The sequence below is a fragment of the Betta splendens genome, chromosome 1, assembly GCF_900634795.4.
Source record: "Betta splendens chromosome 1, fBetSpl5.4, whole genome shotgun sequence".
In the NCBI taxonomy this organism is placed as follows: Eukaryota; Metazoa; Chordata; class Actinopteri; order Anabantiformes; family Osphronemidae; genus Betta; species Betta splendens.
In genome coordinates, this window is record NC_040881.3 from 1,585,956 (window position 1) to 1,613,829 (window position 27,874).

General features: G+C 46.8%; 1 protein-coding gene and 1 long non-coding RNA gene across 4 annotated transcripts in view; one reads left to right on the forward strand and one right to left on the reverse strand.

Annotated features, from left to right (window-relative positions):
- The window catches only part of LOC121201878 (uncharacterized), a 34,191-nt gene extending 33,738 nt beyond the window's left edge, over positions 1-453 (forward strand). For both annotated transcript variants that reach the window (XR_005897067.2, XR_005897062.2), the window contains one exon: positions 72-453. This is a non-coding gene — a long non-coding RNA (uncharacterized LOC121201878). The remainder of the gene's footprint in view (positions 1-71) is intronic.
- Positions 1-27,874, reverse strand: part of lcor (ligand dependent nuclear receptor corepressor) — a 58,538-nt gene that overhangs the window by 29,482 nt on the left and 1,182 nt on the right. For both annotated transcript variants that reach the window (XR_008695752.1, XM_029160189.3), the window contains exon 2: positions 793-858. Coding sequence is in view for 1 of the 2 variants with exons in the window: in XM_029160189.3 (XP_029016022.1) it covers positions 793-858 (66 nt within the window). In the remaining variant the exon portion in view is untranslated. The remainder of the gene's footprint in view (positions 1-792; positions 859-27,874) is intronic.

Sequence of the window (27,874 nt, forward strand, 5' to 3'; positions counted from 1 at the left end):
CTAGAAATGCCTTAAGTTGGTGGGGGAGGGGTCACATGACTCCAGGACTGAACGCTGACCTCGTTTCTCAGGGACTGCATCCAGAAACCACCCCTTCACCAAGAACACAATAATAAGCAGCGGACCGACTCGCAGGCGGCGCCGGCTGCGTTCAGACCCGGGACCCGTGACATCGGAGCTGTGGGGACGGGACCATTCTCTGTGGATCCTCTGTGTCGGTGGTGCCTGGATCCTCAGTGTTTAAGAAGCTGCATTCTGGTCGGGTGTCATTCAAACACCAGCAGGAACCACCTTCATAAAACACGCAGGTCCAGGACGTGGGTGGTTTTCCCCTGTTTAGTGACATCTGTCTCTGGTTTGCAGCATAAATTAAGATGGCTGCTGCACAAAGATAAATAATCATGTTGTGTTGTCTGAATTCTGTATGCGAGGCAATAAAATGTCTTGAAGACAGATCAGTAGCTGGGGAGACGCTCTTTCGCTCATTGTCGGTCTGGTACATTTATGACACATCCACACCAAGCAAACAATAAATCAGATGCTGCAACACATAAAATCGTGTACACAATAATTCATACGGGGTAAAGTTGACTCAGTGAGTTCTTGCTAAAAACAAATCTCTCAATGATTTATTTCATCTCGTCTTTGCAGACTTTCATCTTTAGTATTTTATTGACTGCACCACTTTGTGGTTTTGCTGTGAAATAATCATTTAACATAAAAGTGAATGTTTTTCTGTATGAATCTGTGTAGGCAGGATATTTTCATGCTTGCGTTTTGGAGCTTGTTTACCTTGGAACAGAGTGACGTCTTTGAACAGTCCCGGTCCAAACAAACCTTCCAAGATGCTTTCAAACCCTGTGACAAAGAGAAGCAGACGCGTCGTCAGGTTATTGATTAAGACGTGTTTGCCATTAAAACAATGAATACTATTAGGAATGCCAACTCTAAACACAGAAAACACTTCACCCTTAGAAAAAATACAAGCAAAGTAATATGAAGGATTTTTGAAGCCTTATTTTGTCTTTTGAAGGCTGAGACTCGTAAATGACTGGTTTTCCCACAGGACGTATTTTGCTGATGCACTGCCTCCGCTGCGGAAAAACAAATAACTAAAAGCTGCTGGAATCATGTAATTTAATGTGTAAACAAACATGTTTTTATATTTGCAAAAAATAATAAACTAAATTACTGTGTAACAAGCGCACACACAACAAAGTGATGTAACAAAAAGCTGTTACACACCAGCATCTACTGTAGAGATAAGACCTGCTGACTGATTATTATGCATATACACACAATAGACACGCACACACGCCTTCACGGAGGGTGCGGAAGCATTTATTGCCACTGTGCAAAAAAGACACACACACACACACACACACACACACACACACACACACACACACACACACACACACACACACACACACACACACACACACACACACACACACACACACGTCTTTCTTCCCAGCTCTTAAAGCAAATAAGCGCTTTACCTCTAATACAACACAGCTAATGTCACTCACTTTATATTAACTGTAAATACCTCGTTCTCCTGTTGCCTGGCAACTGCATACAGAGAAACATAAATACATATTGCAATTTCGAACCTGACCCACCTCCCCCCATCATCCACCCCTACCCCCACCTTATCCTCCATTAAATGGAAATGGAGGCAGACGGAGAGAAACGGAGACAAAGACACGTGTACGTGTGTTAATGTGTGTCGTTTTTTTAGCCATGAAGGAAAAGGTTAACACACACACACACACACACACACACACACACACAGTGCATGTGCTAAAACGTAGTTCAAGTGTTGTTCACTTGTCTCATTGTAGAGGGTGAAGGTCTGAGGCCAAATGCTTTACATTGCTGGAATAAACTAGTTTAATGAACCAGAGTCTGCATAGAAATGTGTTTCTGTTAGAGAATCATTACGGTCGACCTCGTGACAGCAGCGACACCACTTCAGCTTGGCAGCGAGGTCAAAGAAGCAAGGCCGCGACGAAGCGCGTCCAGTAACTGGTAATGGAGGCAGTCTGAGCACATTTCATCAATCCGTGCCTTTGCTGCAGCAACATTTTGTGCCTGTTTTAGGCCGTTTGGTCACGGACATTAAAACGTGGTTGACAGCATCAATATAAGGTTGAACTAACCTGAACCGTATGTGATCAACCATCAAACAATCAACTCTGTGATTGGTTTTCAGTATCATCTACATACTGTACAATAACCATAGTGAAAACCACAGAGACGCAGTGCTGCTGACATTGAGTCAGTGCGATCCTGTAATTAACACTAAAGATGAAGCAAACACCCGTCAACAAGGTCACAACACTGTCCAAAACCCAAGTATTGGTGTGGCTTCTCTCATTCTGCCTGAAAGCCAAGCAGAGAATCGCAAGCGCTCCTCATTCTACCCACTTCCACTCTGTGTCTGAGAGACAACTCAATCCCAATTACCTGTTGGCACAATGCCAGAAACAAATTAAATTGTTTTGCCCATTAAATTCCAGCTAAATCTCTTATGTGCTGGTAGGTTGGCAGACATGTCAACACACACACTCCCACACCTGAGATGCAAATTGGGATTTTAATTCATTGTTTAAGTCTTTAAGCTTCATTTATGCTTGTGTGTCAAATCTGTGCCACGGCCCAACATTCACCCCCTAGAAGTGTAACAGCCATCGCTGCTGCAACAACTGCGACTGATAATAGTTTTAGTGATGTAACGCTGCCAGGAAGTTATTTAGCAGCAGATTAAGAGTATCACTGGTGAATTTATGCCAATTCTTTCCTTGTCTTTTGTTGCTCAGTTTGGAGAAACGCTGCATGATTCACCAACACGAGTTCCCTGAAACCTGCACATGCAAGATTCATGTGGCCAACAAAGGCAGCTTTGATAACCAAAAAACAGAAGCTTCAAAAGCGCCAATTCTTTTCTCCGTTCCAGCTGCTAATATCCACAGAAGCCCAGCTCTGCTTTCAAGTCAGGGGGAGGGGAGGAGGCCTGTTAGGGCTGCAGCGCTGCACAATGACACATCAGCGCTGAAAGTCAAAGTTACACAGACCCTGCACTGTTCACGACACAAGCCAGAACGAGGCAGCGGACGTGGGGCCCAACGACGACTGGACCCAAGAGATCGAGGATGTGATTGGACAAACGAGATTAGGGGGATGTGACTGGCTAGATGAGATAATGGCAAGAAAGGCTCCTGAGGCGCCAACAAAAAAGCTCCAGAAATGTAGGTCAGTTAGTGAACACTGAGCCCAAAAGCATTCACACATGACGGGACATGAGCGCACACACAACACAGAGCCCAGAATCTCTGAACCCTCAAGATTGAACTCATCAAAAGATGCTGCTGCACGTGAAAGCGTAGCAGCCTCTGCCGTTCCGTTACAGTACAGGCGGAGGCAACAACTGGGCTGTGTGGAGTGGTACTGACAGCACTCACTGGTACCATCAAGGCAACATGACTATTACAAGCAGGAATTGGTCTGATGCTTTTATCAGTTCATCTCTCGCACAGATCAATCGGCAGTGCAGGCGTTCCAGCAGGGAAATCCCACAAGTACTACATGGAAACGCAGACCCTCTCAAATCAAAGCGTAGAGGCCAGTAGAGAAACTGCACCTTCGAGGTTTCCAGACGCTGTGGCACTAAATAAAGCAGAGGGAATAATGAGAATGAACCGAAAGGAGAGCGTGAAGGGAAACAGAAGGATGGAAAACACCGAGAAACAAGGAACCGATGTTTGGATTTCTTGTGACCATTTGGTCTCAGCTAAATATAGTGCTGCATGAGCATTAATAATTTAGCACGACCAAAGCCCTTGGAACAGGAGCAATCGATACCTAATTAACCCTTACAGAGGTCTGGGTTTAGGAGGAAGTGAGACAACATGTAGAGGAGCGATGGGGAGGATCAACAAGCCGCGTAACGTCTCAGACGCCGTTTGTGGTCGGTGCATTAAAGTCTGACACCTGGACAAGAAACGTAAAGGCTTCTAATTCACATGTCCTCTGTCAAACCTGGGCCAACGTTTTTGGCTAGAAACGTGTGTGAATAGACGTGAAGCAATGATTCACAAAAGCAGAGAAAGATCAACTCCCGCTTTTTGTCTCTGCACAAAACAAAGAGAAAGAATAAATACAAACAGAGAAGCTGCTTCACTGTTTAGTGGGAGTCACCACCACCTCTGCTATCATGTGCAGTATCTGTGTGTGTGTGTGTGTGTGTGTGTGTGTGTGTGTGTGTGTGTGTGTGTGTGTGTGTGTGTGTGTGTGTGTGTGTGTGTGTGTGTGTGTGTGTGTGCATGTCATGGGGATGAGCAGGAAAACGAATAAAGGCAAAAATGTGCATGATTGGCCCAAGGCATCATAAAACACAGAGGCACAAACAAAGCACAGGGCCTAAATGTGGCGCGTTGATTCAATCAGACAGCTTCTCTAGAAAGTCAGGTCCCTAATCTTATCTCATCTCTCTCTGAAGTATCCGGTGATGAGCTCAAAGGGAGGCTGATATGCACTGGCAGCTATTTCTGTGACTAACAAGCACACATACAGTGAATGCAACACAAACAAGAAGCCTCCCTAGAAAGTCCATTCATTTAATGGAAAGCATCACAAAATGTGAGCTGAGAGGTTTTACATCATGCTGCATGTGGAGCCCTCTACACCGGTCACACGGTCATAGCTTGGGAACGGGAGGCAGGAACAGACGTCGAGCTCTGTGATTGGTCCATGAGCCTCCCCAACATCCGACAGCACGGATGACTGCGCATCCGCAAACAATCACCCCCCAAACCACCAAAGCTGCAAATGTCAGTCAAGGCAGATTGGGGTTCCCATTTCCCATCATGCACTGGGGCCAGGCTGGATCTGGGATCCGTTTTTGGTCCTCTTTGCTCATTTCAGCAGTCGCGCAGACGTCACAGTGGGAGGAAAGAAAAAATTAGTCCAATTACTGGTCCAATTATCTAATTATTTCATTATGTGGTGGAGAGCAGGAAGGAGGATGAAAATGGCCTCTGTGCTTCCTTTCGCCCTCTGCGCTGGGCTGCGGGCGATGGCACCTGCAAATATTTCAAAGTATTACCTTTCTGAAACGACTGCAATGGATTCTGCACTTCCTGCTCAGACTTTACTGCTATTTGATCTTCATTACAAACACACAAACACTCTCTCTCCTCCTCTTTCCCCCAGACACATCTTTGCATTTTATATGGCAGATGCTGAACATTGTAAGAAGGGAAGGAGAGCTAACGAGAAGCTGGCTCACAACTGAAGGAGATGTGTGTGTTTGTGAGCCAGGAGGTTTTAGATAAATGGAGGCTTGGCTCCGTGATGCGCTGGTGAAGCAAACGAGCTTTAACTGTCACGTGACGTCCGTTTACAGCATTAGGAGCATTTCCTCTTTGGGCCAGACAGAAGTCCTGATGCCACGTTTGAACCGTGTACAGCAGCTCATGGAATCCGATTCTTTCATTGTTCCAGCGTTTTGACGCTCGTGTCTCATTCTGCCCGTGAACCAGGCTCCTCTGTGACGCGGCCACAAACAGCGGTAGAAGCTGCGTGTTTCCGGCCACTGGCTCCACCTGTCCGTCCTGGACGTCAGGCATCAGGTTAGCGCGGCTGCGTTGCGCCCTCACTGTTCTGATGCACAGCTATGTGTCAGTCAGATCCGCTGGAGCCTCGAGATTAAAACAGATTTGATTCTGCTACTTTGACCTCCTGTAGGAGTGAAAACACACAATTATCTTGAAAACCCGAACTACAATCAGTTTGATTCTTCCTTCTATGTGCTTTTAAAAACGAATTTTGTTTTTATACATCACTGGAGCACGTTCGTGCCTTTGATCAGACTCTTAACATTAAAGTCCTGCATCCCTTCCTTCTGTGCGAATGAAAAAGACAAGTGTCTTATTTCAATCATGTTCCTCTCCACACGCCTGTAGAAGTCTTTCATTCCAGCACAAGGTCGCAACAGTGAAAACTAACATAGAAAATGAATGTCACACAGTCGATAATAAAACAAGATGTGAAAAGATTTACAGACGGTTTGTGATTCCGAGACCTGGGTGACAGTTTTCTTGCTCATTCATCGTTTTAAAATTATTTTCAGACAAATTATTCACAGCATGAATGAAAAGAATATAAAATAGTATCTTGCAGGGTCTGTAATTGACTGGAAACAAGCTTTTCATGTTGAAGTGTCTTCCTGACCCTGAACCTGGATCCTGCTTTTGTCCGACTCGTCTCTTCTCCTGAGTCTTGGCTTCCCCCAAGAATCCACATAGGAGAACTAGCCTCACTTGACTTCTGAGGATCTGAGCGTTTGCATTAATTACAGATGATCAGCACTGTTTTTGTATCATGTGGGAATCTTTGCAAAATCTTAATAGAGGATCTTTCAGTTGCTATTGAAGTGGAGGCCGGGTGACTGACAGGTCCCTGCTCGGGTCCTGTCCCCGTCAGGATGGAGGCAGCGTCGCTAATGCAGCTCTGCAGAGCTGGATCCGTTCACCCGGAGGCTTCACTTTGACTTCACTGCACCGGCTGAGTGGCAGCCTTGGAATCCATCCACCTCTGAACTGAGCCAAAAAGTCCATTTCTGCAGAATAATCTCAGTATGTAGAAGCAGTCCATGTGTTTTAGGATTTTACATGAATTCAGTGCAAAAGACAGAAATAGCTCGTCTGTGAATGAAGCCTCGTTTCGCTGCCAGTGTGGTTGTTCAGATCAGCCACAGTTTGGATCAAGGCTGGCTCCACATATCTCACCCTACAGAAAGTCATTTCCGAGTGATAGCAGGTTCTGAGGCGAAGGGTTCTGGGTTCAGGCAAATTGGCTTCATTTTGAGTCTGAACACCTTGAATCAACCCCTCCCTCCTAAAAACATCACTTTGGCAGGTAGAAAATCAGATGTGAGAAAATCTGTTTTTGCGTTGTGGGTGTTTAAACTCTGGCTGTCGGGAAACGTGCGGAGCATTCGTCACTTTGGCTGCAGCACGTTTCCACAGAGGAGCAGTGGCATCGGAGCAGGTGAGCTAATGGCTGATCCCAGTTCATCCCGGTGCTTTGTGTGGCGCGTGGCAGCGTTTCAGCTCTGTGGGAAAGTTCTGTTGCAGTGGCAAAACAGTCAACACTCACATGCTGAATCGTCTCGTTAGCAGCAGAGAGCTGTGAAACTCAGGCTTTTGTCCGCTTCATTATCTCCTCACAGACACTCTGAGCCCAGACTTCAGCTGGTAATTACCAACAAGTTCCCCACACTAACGTGTGTGTTCAAGAGAAGGTGCATCATGGTCCTGTGGGCACATAACAAACAAATCTACAGCATAAATGAGCCGTTTGTCTATTAAATGAGAAGCATGAAACACTAGCAAGTTCGCAACGTGGCCAATAAGCAGTTTGCTCCCTAAAAGGATGAAGCTGCATTACAGGGATCAGAACAACAGACAACACGGGGTCAGCGCGGTGCTCATGTGACAGGTCACAGGTTTCATCCCCACCAGTTTAGGCTGGATTAGAGACGGGAGCGCGATGGGAGCGCGACGGGAGCGCGACGGGAGCGCGACGTGAGGCCGCGGAGCAGGTCATTTGTGTGAGAGCATCACCGGTGTTGGGGTTTGTGTGGAAGTCTTCATCAGGTTTATTGACGTTCCTGCTTCCTGCTCATTGTAGAAGTAGCTTGACTGTCATCAGGATGAACCGGAGCTGGTTGTATCACAGCGCGATGCTTGAATTATCTACACTAGTTTAGAAAAGCCTTGGTTGATCCTTCGGCTCCGTGTGCCCCCATTGTCCTCCACATTTAAATGAGTTGTCACAAATCTGCTTCTCCTATAATTACACTCGACTGTCTGCGCTTTGCATGTTGCTGTGCAGCAAAGGTCAGGAGCAACAAACACGCTGAGCTGCACGAGAAAAACCCAAGAGTTGCTAAATGTTTTTCAGATTCTAAGATCGTACGTCAAACATGAGTCGAAGTTAAAAGGAGAAGTCAAGTTCAACTGCATAAATGCATTGTTGCAGTTTTCATGTTTCATGCATACTTAAAGAATGCAAAAATGTTAAAAAATAAAATTTTATATATATATGTAATTATAATCTTTTCTTCTTCGATGCTAAAGAAAAATGGGTTTCACCGTATGTACAAAATCACACGATAAGAATTTATATCCATAACTTTCAAAGCAGAAGAAATGGAATGGAAAGAAAATCTCATTTAGGTATTAGCAGAAAAATGTTGGAATGATCCTTTAAGGCAGATGCTGAGAAGAGCCCAGATTAAACTACTGACCCTGTTCCGGATTGGAGAGTGAAAGAAGGATCACACAACAACAACAACATGTAAAAGTTAAGAGCCTGAAAACTGAGCTGTAACTGCTACGATGCTCTGCTGCAGCACACGAGGCTGCGGCCGCTCACACAAACACACACAGGCAGAAAATCCAATTTGTGCAGGCAGGACCTCGGCCACCTACCGCACCGCGGGGGGCTTTTCAGCTCTAACAGCCTCAAGCCTCCACCTCCAGCCCCTCCCCCACCGCCGCCCGTGTCCGAACACAGCGGAGGTGTGAATGGGGCTTTTATAAGCGTTTAATGTCAATGATTAAGCCAGAGGTGAAGTCCGGGGTTCTGCGCTAAGAACCGAATGCGTGTGTGTGTTTTTGTTTGCTTCCTTTAACAGCAGAGCCGAGCCGAGTGCACAGACGTGAGGCCTCCGCTGTGATCATATTTAAGCTCCGCTGGAGGCCCCAACGTTTGGAAGATTTTTGATTTGACATTTCAGCCTCTCTTCTCACCATAAAGCGAGGGGGGAATGGATGGAACAAAGGCTCCAGGTGGAGCCGACCCTGAACGCAGCCTGTGTGAGCTCACGGTCGTCTGAGTTCAGGCGACTGGGCCTCATCTGGACCACGGCGCTGTGAACAAAGAGGCTCCTCACAAAGTTAAAGGTAAATACTGGCACAAGCTGGAAGCACAAATCAGCAAGAATCTTTACTCAGATCAGACACTTTTACCCCCACCGGTAGTAGTAGTGACTGCAGTATCTGTACAAGTGGAAATGACAGGATGTGGAGCCAAAACAAGAGCAGTCACACAACAAGCGAACGAGACCCTCACACCGTTTGTTTAGTCGACTCTGCAGGGGCTCCACATCCCATAACAACCGCAGCGAGCGCTGGGTCTCGACAGGCAAGAGTGGCTGCCATCAGCTGAGCGAGGCGCCGCGACCCGCCGGGGCTGCTGGGTAAATTCCTTATGAGATTTAAATGTTGGATGAGGCAGGAAGAGGGCGAGAAGCTACGCACTCATTACAGAGTGACAAACATTCAAAGGCAGACGACGTCCAGCAGCCGCGCGAGGCCCATAAACACCGCACGCATGGACACACACACACAAACACGCACGCATGGACACACACGCGCACACACACGCACACAAACACGCACGCGCGCACACACGCACACAAACACGCACGCACGCACGCACACACACACACAAACACGCACGCATGGACACACACACACGGACACACACAAACACGCACGCACGCGCGCACACACGCACACAAACAGGCACACACACACACACACACACACACACACACACACACACACACACACACACACACACACACACACACACACACACACACACACACACACACACACGCGCACACACACACACACAAACACGCACGCATGGACACACACACGCACACACACGCACACAAACACGCACGCGCGCACACACGCACACAAACACGCACGCACGCACACACACACACAAACACGCACGCATGGACACACACACACACACGGACACACGCACGCACGCGCGCACACACGCACACAAACAGGCACACACACACGCACACACACGCACACACACACGCGCGCACACACACGCACGCACGCGCACGCACGCGCACGCACGCGCACACACGCACACACACACACACACACACACACACACACACACACACACGCGCGCGCGCGCCCCTGCCTTTAATTACTCCCCTCGTTCCGCTCAGTCACTTGCTACAACTCTGACTCAGAGACGAACATGCAGCTCGTCAAAGAGATGATTTCAATTATTTTTGGAAGAATCACTGACGTCAAAATGTGTAAAAATAATGATTCCTTTATTCCTAAAGAGCAGGTGCAGAGCTGTTCTGCTCAGTAAGGAAATATTGATTATTATTAAATCACTTATCTTCAATTGAAGTAATTCCTTCAGATTTTAATTATTCAACTCTATTGTTAATAACAAATTGCATGGCGCAGATAGAAACATTGTGCAGCCTCCAAGCTAAATGTTGCTATTATTAATATTGATGCCTAATTTTGTTCATCATTTGATGTATTTGTTTTTTAGAAATTGCTAATTTAAATAAACTATAACAGGTGAATTTACTGGGTTTTTAAAAATTGTTTTTATTGTTGCTCCAAATGAGTTTCCACCGCAGCCGTGGTCTGATTCTATAGAATACAGGCTGAGGCAGTGAACGGTTACGTAAGTGCACAGAGGATGAAGACCGTGGTTGGGTCCTGAATGTGCTGCGAATGTGGTGTTAGAAACACACTTTTTAAACACCATAACTTGGTGCATTAGCATAAAGTGTTGCTGTTGAGTTAGTTCCAGAGCAGAATGAATGTCATTTGGAGGAGAGCACAGAGCCACTTACAGCCATTATCACCATTTGGGTGTCGGCTGCGTGATGCATTCAGTTATAGCAAAGTTAACTTATATCAGATTTGGAAGAGGAAGAGGGCGTCTTCGTTCTTTAATGAGACACAATGGATCTGATGCAGGAGCAATTCTGCATGAGACGGGAGAGAAACCGTCCCGCTGTGAAGCTCCATCCGTCTCCTCCCCCTCCCTCCATAAACACACGGTGGAGGCTTTTACTGGGGCCTCATGCTGACTGACTGATTGACTGCATTTTTCTATGTGTGTGTGTGTGTGTGTGGGATATATGCACCAAATGAGTGCAGGGACTGAGCTATGTGCCCCGATTGATGAACCACGGAAGCCATTATGATGTTAAATCCAAAAACATCCAGCCATATAACGCACACGGAGGCGGATTAATGCAAACAGACGTCTAAGTCCGTAGACTTCTCTGCTCAATCTCTGACCACAGGATCAGCTCCTCTGCAAAAATATCCTGCAGCTTACGTTCAGATGCTTTTGTGACCAAAGTATCACCGACAGTAACATCTGTTCTTCAAAATAACCCTGACCGAGACTCTGGCGGCGCAGCATTTGCATAAATATCTTAGGTAACACAAACAAGTGAGGAAACAGACGCGCCGCACAAAGCGCAGAAAACAGCGGAGACGGTGACTTTCACTGCGTCTTCCAGACGCAAAATAAAGATTAACCTCTGCCCACGTCGCAAACGAAAGCAGCCAAAAACACCAGCTACTGCACTGTTGGTTAAAGGACTGAGGGATAATGAACATTTATCCTCCATCTACCTGCAGCCTGTTACGGCCCATCGTCCTGAGGAGGAAGACGTGGAGCTGAAGCGAAGGCTGGAAACGCGGCCGTTGTCCGTTAACGCGTGACTGAGTGTTGGTCGACTCGAATGTTTTATGGCTCAAGGTCTCATCAGATAATTTCATTTGAAGTCAGACTCCTCGACTGCAGTTTGATGTGATTACGTGTGAAGCACTAGTTTGTTATTCAGAAATTACAGCGCTCGCCAAACAAACACAATTAGATCTGCAGTGTTTATGTGCGTCCACGACCCAGCATCAAAACCTATTTACTGCATTTATGCATTTGTTATTATATTATGTCAAAAAATGTCTAACGAGTTGGTGACTTTGATTAAACCTGGAATTAATGTTATTAAAAACCGTGTTAGAAGTTTCACAGTCACTTACTGGAAGTATGATCACATCTTGATTTTATTTCCATGGCGATAACAATTACACACACAGTGTATTGTGTAGTTATACTAATGAGCTCATTAGAAGCTTTAAAACTAAATCTAACACTTAAATTCACCCCAGATATCATTGACACGTCGTTTGTGCTCTGGTTGCTGTTTGTTGGTCCAACATGTAGGAAGCGATGCTTCACTTGTTATATAAATGTACAAAGCCGTGAATGTGTACATGTACATAACCACACTGTTGCACCTGCACAGCAGCACTGACCTTGGGTTACAGGCTGAGAAACTTCACAACAGTCCGACCTGCTGTCACAGAGCAAGAGGCTACGAGACATTTCATAAACAAAAGAGCAGAAAAGTAGACAACTGTATATTTGTCATCACTCACGACGACGAGTGGAAGCAAAACACAACGGATACCGCCGGCGCCCTGTTCACGTCGAGGCCGTAACCACTGCTGACAGCGTCTGACGTGAATTATTTATACAACTCATTAAAGATGCAGCACATCCCAAAAACACTTCATAAGATGTGTCCAAATGACAGAAAGGCCTTAATTTGTACTTTTGGGTGAAATAGCCCTTTAAAAATGCCAAACCTCCAACACACAGAAACAGACAAATACTAAATATGTGAGACTTGACTTTAGGAACCGCTTCATAAAAGATGTGCAAAGCATCATTTTATATTCATTAAACAGAGAAAAGTGTTTGAAGTAATGTGGAAATTGGCTCAACTGTGACTATTTCTCTCAGTGGAAACGTAGTATTACATTAAAACTCGGTTCAAGACATGAGCAGATGAATAGATGCAGAAGCATCGAGACGCCGACGTGGCGACGAGAAGCAGCCGTCGGTTTGAAATGTGAAATGTACAACGCAGAAAATCAGAACCGCAGTTAACAGACATCTGCGCATGAAAATTTATTTGCATCACGCACGCACGCACACACAGACAAACACACACACACACACACACACAGACAAACACACACACACACACACACAGACAAACACACACACACACACACAGACAAACACACACACACACACAGACAAACACACATGCACACACACAACAACATGCACACACACAAACACGCACACACACACACACACACACACACACACACACACACACACACACACACACACACACACACGGAGGCCGTTTACCGTCTTTTCAGCCAGATGTGACGATTGGTTGAAATCTGGGCGAGGTAACGAGGTCAGGGGCCCACAGCCGCGGGACAAAGACATATTTTTGCACTTTGGTGTGTGTGTGTGTGTGTGTGTGTGTGTGTGTGTGTGTGTGTGTGTGTGCGTGTGTGTATTGTATGTGGAGACTCGTTGTTATCATATGATGTTCACATGAAGTCGTGCTGCTACAGTTTGACAAACAAAGTGGGTGATTCTTCCCAGAACGATGAGGACGTGTGTTAATGGCACAGACACAGCTGATGGTTGTTGGGAGCCATTCTCCACACGCTGACGCGGTTCTGACCGCTCCTAACAAGACGCTGTAGGATACAGCACCGAGCCGCAGCTTCCCACACTGGACCCGGTCCGAAACCCCCCACCTTTATTCTGGAGCTTCATTTACAGGTCGCTGCTGCTTCCACTCTGATTGATGAAGGTTCCAGGAGTTTTTCTACAATAAAGTGTCTGTGGATCCGGAGGGTTGGTGTCTGTGCAGCAGAACCAGCAGAACCAGCAGGTCCGCTCACTGAGGCACCCGTGTTCTGAACAGCTTGTCTGCCTTCTGTCGGCCCACGAGCGACGGCTCCGCACTCGTCTGGGCCGCGACGCGACGTCACGTCACGAGGCTCAGACGACGATGGAGGCAGACGATAATTAACACGATCACAGTCCGAGCAGCGCGTTTCTTCCTGCGGCGGCGGCTCGGTCCAACTTCAGCAGCTTCAGAGTGTGTGTAGACGCATCATTCTGATACCAAATCATCTGCGTTAACAAAGTCTGACCATGAAAAGAGTCAAACCTAAACCCTTAATTATGTCTTTGAGTCGATGCTTCCTGATGCATCATGGGAGTTCTGTGCTGTTGTGTTGATCCACGCCTGCTGGTAATTATAATGTCCTTTGTTTAAAAACCAGTGACAGATATAAAAAATGTCCATGTTTAATAAACCAGAGGCTCCACAACAGCGCAGACGTCCAACTGAACCGGAGGCAGCAAACGTCACACGGTGAAACAGGACGCGTCAGTCTGCTGCTCAGCACGCTTTCCTACAGGTGGAAGATGCTCATTTCTTTGTTTTGGATTTAACGCGACAACGTTCAGCGCTGACACTTATCTGCTGGAATTAAAGCTGCTCTTTCAATAAACGTCACTTTAATATTTTCTACTGAGCTGATTTCTGCTGCTACAGAAGCGCTCCACATTTGAACCATTTGCTGCCGTCTTAATTAGTTTTTACTGGTCATGGGATTACGGCCGTTTCCAGTGTTTGCTCAGGGAGGAGCTGACGTCAGGTCCGTCTCAGGTGACGCACATTTTTAAATGACAGACTGAGGCAAAATCCACTTATTTAAAAACACGTTTTCATAAATTTGCACGTCATTTACTTAAGAGTGTCACAGCAGTTTAAAGTGGACAAGAGCTGAAAGCCTTTCAGGTTATTAGTTAAAACCTGCTTCATCAGTGATTTATGATGAACCATGGACCCTCACGCGTATCTGAACAATTAATCAGCTCAAAGTTACACATTTTCAGAACGAGCTGGCTGTAAAACCCTAAATAATTAGATTAGGATTCAGCCACTTTAGGATTGGTTGGTTTTGTGGTTTTGAACCGATCGAGGTTCACACACACACACACACACACACACCTTTGATTTGCAAAAAGGGAAATATTTATGACCAGTTGTTAAAGCTCTCCTGCACGTGTGTGTGTGTGTGTGTGTGTGTGTGTGTGTGTGTGTGAGTGAGTGAGTGAGTGAGTGAGTGAGTGAGTGAGTGAGTGAGTGAGTGAGAGAGAGAGAGAGAGAGAGAGAGAGAGAGAGAGAGAGAGAGAGAGAGAGAGAGAGAGAGAGAGAGAGAGAGAGATGGAGCAGGGGGGATGGGAGAGACAGGGAGCAGCAGAACGGCACCACTATTACAGTACATGTTATTATCACTAATATGGAGCAATGTTCTCACAGTGACACACACACACACACACACACACACACACACACACACACACACACACACACACACACACACACACACACACACACACAGTGCCTTATCCCTGAGCTGCTCCTAAACAGCCTTCTGCCCAAATCACCCTCGCGGTCCAAAGGTGAACGGTCCAAAGAGGCGCTGACACGTAGCGACACACCTTAGTTCACAAAATGTTCACCACTCATTAACTACGTCCCAAACACAGAAACACAAGGTTAAAGCGCGACTTTAGAGTGCGTCTGTTTTTGATTTCTGATCAGTGAGTGTGAGATGAAACGCTCTTCCTGTGGTGGATGCTTGGATCCACCAGGTCCGACCTCCACCTCTGAGCTGCTTCAGATCCTGATCCTGATCCTGATCCGCTCCCACACGTTTGTGCTCGTTTCCAAAAGTGAGCGACTAATGAGCGCCGGCCCCGCGTCACCGAGCAGACGCTCAGACCGCGCTGCTGCCGTGGGGGCATAATTAAGCAATAACCAGCATCGGTACGTGTGACGGCAGTGGAGGATGAAGCCGGCTTTGACCGAACGCTAAATAAAAAACACAATTATTGAGTCGCTCTGTCTCCGCTTTTTTTACCTTCATGTTGAATCAGTGCTCTCCTTTTATTGCAGCTCAGACTTTAACCATTAACATATAGCACAAAGTATAAGTATTGTTGCCATGGTTACTTGCAGCTTTATATAGGACCAGGCACTGATTGAGGTGTGATTTAACCTCCTATATGATTTACCCTGTGAGCCAATCAGGAGCGAGTATATGCAGTGGCCTTGGTAAATAATCACATCTATTCACTTCTAGACAAGTTATGGTGACAAATGCAAGCGACTGCCGACGCTCTAATAATGTTGTTTTCTTCCTTTCTTCCATGCGACTTTCTTCTCGTGGTTCAGATCTGGCGCGCGCTTCACGTCGAAAGTGTTTTCATTGTGCTAAAACCGCACAACTGCCAAATAAAATGTCCAAATTGCACGAGCCTGCGACGATAATTAACCGCAGAGAAACGTGTTTCATGCAGCTTTTAAAGTGAGGAAGCAAATTAGAGTCGCGCCTCAACACAACAAGCTGCTTCCAAACGCAAAACAGGAGCTGAACGTTTGAAGCGACGAACAGCCGCTAAAGGGAAACCTTCAGTGGGGTTGTGTTCGACTGGAAATGCGGCCCAGGTTGAACACGGCTGCTTCAGGTCGTGAGGCTCCGCTGGACTTTAACACCACAGTCGGAACCTCCAGCCACGACTGCGCGGCTCCATTCATGCAAGTTTGACAGAAGCAGCAAAAGAGAGAGAACGAAACCTGAAGAACCTGAGTAAAATGAGGGACGCACACATGAACATATGGCTGCACGTGTTCCTGTGACTCGTGTGACTTTGTCCTCGTTGTTTGCGTCGCACTTCTGTCTTTGCAGAAGCGGCGATTTTAATCTAAAGAAACCACTTCGTCCACAGGAAAAGTTTGGAGCAACTTATTAAAGGGCTCTTCAGATATTGTGGTGCTGCGCGTCGTGCTCAGACATCGGCCTGCGTGTGTGTGCGTTTGTGTGTGTTTGTGTGTGCGTGTGTGTGTGGCTGTTTATGTATGTGTGTGTGTTTGTGTTTGTGTGTGTCATTACATGTGCATGTATGTGTGTGTGCCATTGTGTGTGCGTGTGTGTGCGTATGTGTGTGCGTGTCATTGTATGTGCGTGTGTGCGTGAGTGCGTGTGTGTGCATGAGTGCTTGTGTGTGCGTATGTGTGTGTGTGTCATTGTATGTGCGTGTGTGCGTGAGTGCATGTGTGTGCATGAGTCCGTGTGCGTTTGTGCGTGCGTGTGTGCGTTTGTGTGTGCATGTGTGTGTCATTGCATGTGCGTGTGTGTGCGTGTGTTTGTGTACGTGTGTATGTGTGTCAGTGTGTGTGTGTGTGTGTCATTGTATGTGTGTGTGTGTGTGTGTGTGTGTGTGTGTGTGTGTGTTCTTCCGTCTGGTGTGAGTGTGACTCTGACCTCAACCCGTTTAACGCTCAGGACCAAGTGGAAGGACGTCGGACCTTCACACTTGATCCGTGCGGCGTTGAGCCCACAGACTAAGGGGACGTCAGGCTCACGTTTGTCCTGTAACCGGCCTCGTTGGCTTCATGAGCTCCGTCACACACTGCGGCGCCTGCAGTGCTGCCTCCAGCCCCACGGAGCCGTCCCTCCCCTTCACTTCACGTCTTTCTCACTCCCAGATGAGATTTTAATGGAATCGCCCTCCTTGGACCCTGATGTTAATTACAGCTTGTTTCGGGGCCAAACTGGTTCACGGCAGCAGAACCCTCCCATTACTCTGTGCTCTGACGCCGTGGAGGTTCTGACTCGGACCCCATTCGTGTCCCGACCCTCCTGGAGGAGCACATGCTGCCGTCCCCGCTCGGTTTGTCCACACACTTCCTGTCTCCACATCCTACTGCTCCTGAGCTACAAGCACTTTGTGTGTGTGATTTCTAAACTGAGCCCAGTTCATGGATTTGCTGCAGTTGGACTCAATAAATGACAGATTCCAGGTTTTGATTAATACACAAAGTTTGGAATTCTTCTTTTTCAATTTGTCAATATATGCAAATTTTAGGAAAAATGATGTTCATAAAAATATACAGCACAATAAAATGTGCAATTAGTGAGGTATAAATACTTTCCTGAGCCACAGTTAAGAAGAAGAAGTAATAATATTAGATAGAAGAAGAAAAGTATGTATATCATAAAAACCACATTGGAACAATAACAGATGAAAATATGAAGAAAAACCAAGCTGCCCACGCATCAATTAAGTCTGAGACGAAAATGTCTGCAGCTGCCACCACAACACACTGTAAGTGTCCACACACACACACACACACACACACACACACACACACACACACACACACACACACACACACACACACACACACACACACACACACACACACTCAGAATTAGATTAGATTCAACTTTATTGCCATTACGCATGTAGAGGGCAACAAAATGCAGTTTAGCATCTAAACAGATGTGAAACAAGCACCAAAGTCTACGGACATGATTATTATTGACACGGACGTATTATGCAGACGGAAATGTTATGTACAGAACAATGTGCAGATTTACAGGTGACCTCATATTGTTAGTGGAAGGTCGCAGCAGAAACTAAGATCCTGAACATAAATGTCTTTTAGCAGAAATGAAGTCAAAAATTCAAGAGATCCTTCAGCGAGATGCAGACTTTCAGCCTGATTGATTTCTTTACTGCCTTCGAAAAAAAAGATCCTGCACTGGCACTAGATGACATAATCATGATAAAATGTCAAAATACTGAAGATTTAAAAAAAATCTGTCTAGACATGAAATAAAAAGCACGACAAGACTGAGAAAATGAGTGTGTGGGACCAAAGGAGCAAAGAGAAAGAAGACCGGAGGTGGAGGAGGTGAGGAAGAGAGACGAAGGCAAGACGCTTAGGAAGGAGGAGCGAGAAGTGAGAGCCTGGAATTAAAAGAGAAGCTGAATTAGGAGGAAAGAGAGATTAAAGAAATGAGGATGAGAAGGAAGCGAGGAGATAAAAATACAAGTGACATTTCTCCTGATGGTGATGGGAGCAGCGGCGCCGGCGTTTGTTGCTTGACCTTCACTTTTATTGGACGGTGTGTGTGTGTGTGTGCGTGCATGTTTGCATGTGTGTGTGTGCGTGTGTGTGTGCGTGCATGTTTGCATGTGTGTGTGTGTGTGTGTGTGTGTGTGCGTGTTTGCATGTGTGTGTGCGTGTGTGTGTGTGCGTGCATGTTTGCATGTGTGTGTGTGTGTGTGTGTGTGTGTGTGTGTGTGTGTGCGTGTCTGTGTGCATGTGTATGTGTGTGTGTCTGTGTGCGCGTGTGTGTCTGTTTGTGACTCCGTCAGGTGGGTGAGGCCCTCCCCCCTGCAGCCTGACCCTCACACCACAGCTGGACCTGTCACCTCCACTCATGCTGCCTGCCTCCGTGTTACATGTACATTAGCTCTGTGCTGGTGGACGCCAGACGCTGAAGCCTGGGAACGTGATTCAGTTTTCACTGTTCCAATGCGCTACCTGCCTGTACATTATCAGCAGGTGTTGGAAGGTTCAACCTACGGCCGATGCACAGCTTGATGCGGTGCTGAGCTTCGGGTGCTTCCAGCTGGAGTTGGAGTTTTCAGGAGATTCAGTGAAAATGCAAAAATGCTGCTCAACTGTGCAATGCAGGTGCTTTGGTCGAGTTTCTGCACAAATGCTGCTTAACGGACGATAACAATAACGGAGCGTCAAAACAAAGACGAGAGTTCAACGTTTAACCTGGTGTCAGGTTGGTTGCAGGCGGCCTTCAGGAGGTGTGTGTGTGTGTGTGTGTGTGTGTGTGTGTGTGCAGCTCTAAACGTCGGGCGTCACTGCTTCTCAGTCTCGAGCTCCAACGCTAAACACAAGCATTTCCCACTTCCAGGCCATTAACAAAGCGCTTAACAAGCCTTTATGCATAAACCATCCAACGCCACCATGCAGCCATTAGCGCTGCCAGAGACAAGTCCTCCAACAGATCAAAGATAGAAAATTAAGCCTAATTATTTGATGCCCAATACAAAAACATGACTTCTCTTCCTCCGTGACATTCACTCCTTCAGATTCAGCAAACATTTGGCAGCTTCTGTGGGTCACACTGAAAGTCTGTCGATGCTGCTAATATGCTAATTACTTTAATGCGCTGTTGTGTGTGTGTAGTCATGTTCTCTTCTGAGCTACCAGGGCTACGCTGGTGAAACGATGGTGAAACGATGGTGAAACGGTGTGGAACACTGGTGAAACGCTAGTGAAACGATGGTGAAACGGTGGGAAACGATGTGAAACGCTGGTGAAACGCTAGTGAAACAATGGTAAAACGCTGGTGAAACGCTGGTGAAACGCTGGTGAAACGGTGGGAAACGATGTGAAACGCTGGTGAAACGCTGGTGAAACGCTGGGAAACAATGGTGAAACAATGGTGAAACAATGGTGAAACAATGGTGAAACCCTGGGAAACGCTAGTGAAAGGTTGGTGAAATGTTGGGAAACGCTGGTGAAACGATGGTGAAACGCTGGTGAAACGGTGGAAAACGCTGGTGAAACGCTGGTGAAACAATGGAAACGTTAATGAAACGCTGGTGAAACGTTGGTGAAATGTTGGTGAAACCTTGGTGAAACGTTGGTGAAAAGTTGGTGAAACAATGGTGAAACCCTGGGAAACGCTTGGGAAACGTTGATGAAACGTTGGGAAACGTTGATGAAACGCTGGTAAAACGCAGGTGAAACACTGGGAAACGTTAATGAAACGCTGGTGAAACGCTGGTGAAACGCTAGGGAAATGCTGGGAAACATTGATGAAACATTGATGAAACGTTTATGAAACGTTTATGAAACGTTTATGAAACGTTTATGAAATGCTGGTGAAACGGTGGAAAACGCTGGTGAAACGCTGGGAAACGGGAGCTTTGCACAAAGGTTGCACTCCTCCTTTTATGCACAAATCGATCCTGAAAATGAGGCAGGGGGCCATTACGTGCGCTGTGGCCTCCCCATTACCTCTAGGTGAAATCTCTTAGGAGCACAAAAGATGGTGGTGAAGGAACCCCAGCCTCTGACAGCCCTGCGCTCCCTCCGCCTCCAAAGCCACTTCATTTACCAGCCGATTTAATGCTGAAGTACACAAGCACAAACGTGTAGGACACGCATCGAAGCTGAGCAAACAGCGAGCAGGGGATGTGCACACCTACACGGCAGCAGGGAGGAAGACGAGGAGGGTGAGTGACAAAGGAACCCAAATGCTCGGTGGGTGGGAGTGAAGGTAGACGGTGGGCGGCGCTGAGCAAACGGCAGGTCTGGGAGGAAAAAGTCGTGCAAGAGGAGAAAGGGCTTTTCAGCGTTTGCAGGAGCTGACAATGAAACTGACTTGACCTTTGATTTCAGTTCATTATTCATTAGACAGTCGTCTGCTCGTCGGCACACTTCATTGGCTGCAGCGTTTTTTCAGGACTGACAAATAACCCAAATAAGACCTGCTTGAGGCTCCTCCACGGGTTTAAAGGCAGCAGCAGGTTCCTTCCTGTTTATTAAACAGCTCCTGCATCGGGGCCACGTCCTCGTCTCCATTTCAACCTGATTTTCATACCGCTCGGCTTTTTCTTCGTTCCACATTTGGCACCATGTCATTTTCTGCTCCTTCGGGGTCTGAACACATCTCACGCTTTTCTGATTAAAACCTCTTACATTAATTTCACCCAAATCGCACGAAGACAGAAATGCCAGCTCACCGGCGCCATGAATCACCTGCCGCCGCTGCCCGAGAGGGACAACACTGAAGTGTGTCAGCACAACTCACACAAAACGGGCCTCGCAACACAGGAAACACGCCTCTTTGAAAACTTTCAGGGCATTTTGTCCATTTATTTTTAATGACATTGTTGTTTTATGAATGTTAAAATGTATTTTCCCCCCAAGCTTCCATTAATGTCTGAGCCCAGGTCACCAAAGCGTCACATCTAAATTCTAACGCTCCCTTGACTTTTCTGTTCACTCACTGGCTGCCAGTCAACGCTACGTCGGCTCAATGAACGCAGAGCACAATGGTTCAACCCCCTGGGAGCAGGACCTCCTCGTCACCTATGGAGTCCTTCAACAATCCCAACGATTAGCCAGGCGTCTGTTCAGTCGATACTTAGAGGAACTCATGGGCGTGAGTTCCCTCTGGAGAAACCAGCAGCAGATTTTGGACAGACTGAACTCGTAGTAGGAATAATTCCATTAGTTTATCTGCGTCCAAGCACCACAGACTTTTATCAGTTTATTGAGTTTATCCCTTCCTTGCTCCCTCCTTCACTCCCTCACTTCCTCCTTCACTCCCTCCCTCACTCGCTCCCTCCCTCCTCCACTACCTCCCTCCCTCCCTCACTCACTCCCTCCCTCTCTCCTCCACTCCCTCCCTCGCTCCCTTCTTCGCTCCCTCCTTCCCTCACTCCCTCCCTCCCTCCTTCCTTCACTCCCTCCCTCGCTTCCTCACCCGCTCCCTCCCTCCTCCACTCCCTTCTTCGCTCCCTCCTTCCCTCACTCCCTCCTTCCTTCGCTCCCTCCCTCGCTTTCTCCCTCGCTTCCTCACCCGCTCCCTTGCTCCTCCACTCCCTCCTTCGCTCCCTCCTTCGCTCCCTCCCTCGCTCCCTCCCTCTTTCGCTCCCTCCTTCGCTCGCTCCCTCACCCGCTCCCTCGCAGCCGAGTTAAGTTTAACTGGAAGCTGTTAACCACAGGCAGAAGTGACGAGACGCAGACCTGTGCAGACAATGAAGCGAGAGAGTGGCACTGAGTGGGAAGACTGGAGCTTCTCCTCAGGCTCCTTTGTCTCTGGAACCTACTCCCGTGTTCGTCTTGACAGGCTGTCAGGCGGAGGAAGACCAAACACGCTGCAACAATAGGTTTGCAGCGATAAGAGCTCGATGCTGCAGGTGAAGTGAGCATCCGGGCTCAGATCCTGCTTTTCTCTTCCACTCCTGTCACATCTGTTGTGATTCTGATTTGAACACAGAGACATTTAGCCGATGCTCTTATCCTCTGAGCAGCTGAGAAGGAAGCGGCTCCGACTTCGATTCACGAGGGAACTGGGACCGAGCAGTCGTTTCAGGATCACGGCTGCGTCCACTCGCCTCAGCTCTTAGCTTCACTTAAACCTTTGTTTGGTTATCATCATTATTAGCAGATCCATATCAGCACCACAACATTAACCCTGCTTCAAATAAAGACACTCAACAGTCCTTTCACGTCATCATTAAACCCTCAATGTTTCACTCCTTCACTACTTCTCAACGTTTCACACCCTGCACCAACACTGATTAACATTTCTCTCACTTGGATGTAAAATTACTGAAATCACTTATTAAATTATATTGTACAAATTATGTAAATAATACTCTGTATTATTATGTAAATGTCAACAGAGAACCGATAGGCTCATCGTTCTAAACATCGTTAACAAAACCCTGCTAATTCACCGACCACACGTTTTATTATTATTGATTTTAGTTTTGGGCCTAATTGTTCAAGGAACAACTGAAGACGTGACTCAGTTGTTCGGTAACTTCATACTGTACGTGTACCTGCTGCTGCCTCTCCGTACGCGGACTCGTGTCGAGGCCCAATCATAACGACGTCCCGTCAGTCTTTGAATTGCAAATAATGGCCCATTGTGTCGGTGTCATTGTGCCAAAGCTCATCCATCATGTGTGGACTCAGACCTCGATGAGTAAAACCAGCACTCCCTCCTCAGATCCCCTCCTTGTCCCAAGTCATTCACTTACCTCCGGGTTGCAGGGACTACGTTTCCCATGGTGCACCTGTCGCCAGTGACCGACAGGCTGCCGTAGCCAGCGGAAACAAGGTCTTTAAACAAATACATAATTCTGCTTAAGCCTCGTACCGTTCAATCACAAGCAAACAAACAAGTGAGTCACAGCGTCTGACTGTATCCAGCACCTTTTACACTTTAGAGAATATTCCCATTAACATGAACTGTTTTTATGTTTATTAACACATCAGAAGTAGAATGAATATTCTTCACGCGTCCTCCACGCACACACAGACTGCAAACTGTTCTCGGCTCTATTCAACGCTCCGCTACGAGCAAACACAGCACTTACACACATTTTACATTCAGTTCAGCTCACGAACAAATTCAGTCATTTTCAAAATATCAATAAATTTTATTTTTATATTTTATATGACTTTCTGCACTAGAGGATCTTTAAATCTGTCTGTGACCAGACTTAATATTAAATAAGAATTATTATGATACTTATTATATATTACTCTATTATATAGAATTTTTATTTTATTTAAATAATTATAATTAACGTGAACAACTAAAGTCTTATTCCATCAGAGTAAAAAAAGACGGAGCATCCGTCCGTATCCAATTCCTTGTTTGTTCTGTGCAAACTTAAAAAGCTGATTGTGATTGTGATTCAGATTGAGAACGCGGACTGTCCCTTTAACGGTGCTCCGTGAGGGCTTAACACTGCTTAACCAGAGGCTCAGGCTCATTATTATCTCATTAGCTGCTTCCTCTTGTTCAGGAAAAGCGAGGCGCTGCTTAGCATTAATTAATTGTTAATATCAGCCTGAATGACACACTTTTACTTCTCCTCATTCGTCCTGAATCACCAGCAGAAGCAGCGATTGGAGGCTTCCCTCAAATAACCAGGCGTTTCCTGAGCCTCGGCCTCACGTGACTCCCCCCTCTGTGTCCTCGCCTTCCAAAAGAACGCGGCCGACGCGGGTCCGACGCGACCTCCACACAAAGGCAGCCATTAAAGGCGAGTCGCTGCAAACATTCCTTTGTGTCCACAGGTCCGTCAGTCCGTGGGCCGGTTCCACCTCGCCATCGTTTTGGTCAGCGCACAACCACACCAAACAAGCTCCGGACCAGCGCCGCAGCGATGAGGTCACGCGGTTCACGAATGCAGAGCGCTGAGAGCAAAGACCAGTTTGAGGAAACGGACGACTTCATTGTTCAGAGGAAAAACAAACAGCCACAGAGCAGCCGCTTGAATGCAACACATTCACATGGACTGATTATACGCAGCCACATTTACTGAGCAGCACAAACACTGTGAAGATGACGACGCTAAACAAACTGCTGCTGGACCCGGTTCTACGGGCCGTTATGAGTCCTTGATACCGTTTCACAGGACGAGAGCAAACAGCATCGAGCCCCTGAAATGAGCCGGCAAAGCTGCAGTTCTTTATCTCAGCACTCCTAGTGACCACTAATGACAACTTACTGTTTTGATAAATTAAAAAACAAGTAAAAAGAAGACGTTGCAATAGAAAACTGACTGTGACAGTGATCTATTGTCACTTTACTGATCACTTCATCAAACCATTTGTTCTATTATTGATGTGCAGCCGGAAACTCTTCATCTACGTATTTACATAGTTACACATTCATTTTCTCTTGATTTTCTAACTGGTACTTTAACATATTCACCTCCAGCAGAAGAAAGTTGAGTCAAATTCATGTTCAGGGGAAAAAAACCAAAGAAGTGAATCTTGTTTCTCTGAGATTTAGAACAGTTTCTTCTAATTCTTTAAAGAAACACACAACTTTGTTCACTGATTTAACAACAAGCCTCTCGTGCAGTTTGAGACTCTGTGTTTGAAGATGCTGCAGCCCAAAAAAACAGATGATCTTTCAGCACCTCCTATTATCGTTTTCAGATTGATCAGAGAAATCCCAGGAGAAACTAAAGAAGAATATACAACAAAGTGACGTGTGAAATTTAAAAAAGAAGAACAAACAAAACGGCTTTTTTAGGAAGTGCTGTCTCCTTCCTCTCCTGAAATTCAAAAATAGTTTGTTATTTTAAAGCTGTCCTTTAACAGTGAAAAGGATTGTTTGCTAGAATATTTCACTAGTTTCTTAGCAGCTGCGGCAAAAACAAGATGAAATAGTTTCCGCTTCAGAAACAAATTCAGGCTTGGAGGATGAAAGAAGCCGGCGCGGAACCACAACAACGCTTTCAGTTCTTCTGGCACTTTAGATAAATGTGTGTTAGTGTGTTTGAACGCTGGGGAAGGACGGCACCGGGAGAGAGCAGCGCTCAGAGGATGCTTTCTAGAAACACACACACACACACACACACACACACACACACACACACACACACACACACACACACACACACACACACACACACACACACACACACACACACACACACACTCCGTCTGTCGACGCTCGCTCGCTGCCAGTGGAGTATTTTGCTTCTCCACAGATTGCAGTCAAACCCCCCTGAACCCCAAAGAGAGCAGCCTCCTCCCACAGGGCTCCTGCTTGGCAAGGATCAGCCCCCAGGACGGCGACACACGCGCTAATGCTGAGCAGAAGGTGTGTGTGCGTGCAAGCATGTGTAATGAGAGCGTACGCACAGATTTACTGCGCTGGCAGCGGATCTGGTCCGACGGGTGGATCGCTGCCACTCTCCTCAGCAGCTCCTCATAAATGTGTCATGTTTTGTTTTCGCCTTTCAAAAAAGCCCATGAAAAGAATTAGCAGGATGGGAAAGTAGCAGGGAGATCTCTGGGGGCGTCCATCTGCCCATTACTGAAATAAAAGCCCCGCTCTGAGGAGAAGCCATCGCGGACGGATGGAGGGATTTTGTTGACTTGATGAGACGAGGATTTGATTTTGAGTACGGAGGATAATCAGGGGAATAGGGATGGAAAAAAGAAGCGAAGCGGATGAACCTGCGCACACGGCGGAGCAGAAACCACGCGTCCGCTTGTGCAGCCCAGATGCACAAGCTGTGAACCAGCAGCGATGAGCTGAATATTTAAACGAGTCAGCTCAAGTAACAGACGAGTGGAGCTAAAGGTTAAACAGACATGGAGCGGAGCCGGGCTCAGTGCAAAGAAAGAGGAGCATTTTAACGTTCTCTCCTCATCAATAGCAGAAAATTCATCAAGCAGATACAAATAAAGGCTTTTTATCCAATCCAGGGATTTAAAACTGATTTCCTGGAGAGCTGTCGGACGCTGGAAGCCTGAGGAAGGACTCGTCAGAGCTCCGCTCATTGGACCAAAGGCTGCGTTCGGAGCCGCTTTGCCACAGAAGCATTGGAGGTGAAATAAAAATCCTGAAGGCAGTGTGTCACTCAGCCTCACAGTCTGTCCCTGCAGCTCAGCCACAACCTTTCAACACTCAAATTAGTGGCACTCTTCTACCAGAATACGTGTCAAAGAAATCAGCAGTTGGGCCATAATTGCTTCCAATTAATAACAATAACCCTTGCGTGGTGTGTATGGGCTTTATTATCAGTATGACCGCTCAACGGGCCGCTGCACATCTGAACCGGACCATGTCCACCTGCCAGAACTCTGATCCAGCGCTCATTTAAAGCAGCGCGGCTTCTGACACCGACTCACTGACAGGACACTTTCGCATCGCGTCAACCTGGGGACATAAGCGTTAGTTGCAGCCTTGATGATTTTTTTTCCATTTGGTGAAAGTGACTCATGAAGATGATTCACACAAGGTCAGCAGCGGCACAGAGTCATTCAATTAATCGCAAACCTGCAGCAAACGGATCCTGGCTGAATTTAGATAAAGCACTTTCTTTAACACAAACTTCTGATGCTCTTTTTCCCTTGGCTCCAGACAAACAGAGCTGCTGCTGCTGCTGCCGTCACATCCACCTGTGAGTTCATTACTGCGGCTGGTGCCGATCGCGGCCCTCGTGGTTCACAGGACTGAGCCCAGTGCATTCATCATGCTGGAGTATCTCTATTGACTTCAGCATCATTACACGACTCCTAAAAGGGCTCCGATCTCTGAACATCATCCTTCATGTAGTTTTATATGTTTATATTCAGCTTCGGTTCATTAGAGAAGACTGTAACTGTCCAAAACTGGGTTATGATACCTTCCTCTAACTCAAACCCAGTGACCCAGTACATCAGCAGCAGTGGGAACACTGGGATGTGCAAAGCCATAGGAAACTGATTAAAACTTACTTTTACTGCTCACACTTTAAATTTTGAAATACTTTTTTTACTTAAAAAAGCGCGGCGACTCGTGAAGGATTAGAAAGCGGTGGGAACGTAAGTAGGTGACAGGTCAACACGCGCAGTAACGCAGGAGAAGACGCAACACCCCGACTCTGCGCTGCGGCTGCGGAGCTTTACTGCGCCACTAAAAGCCAGATTAGGATTCGGGCAAAGAGCCGAGGAAACCCCGACAGTTTGGGA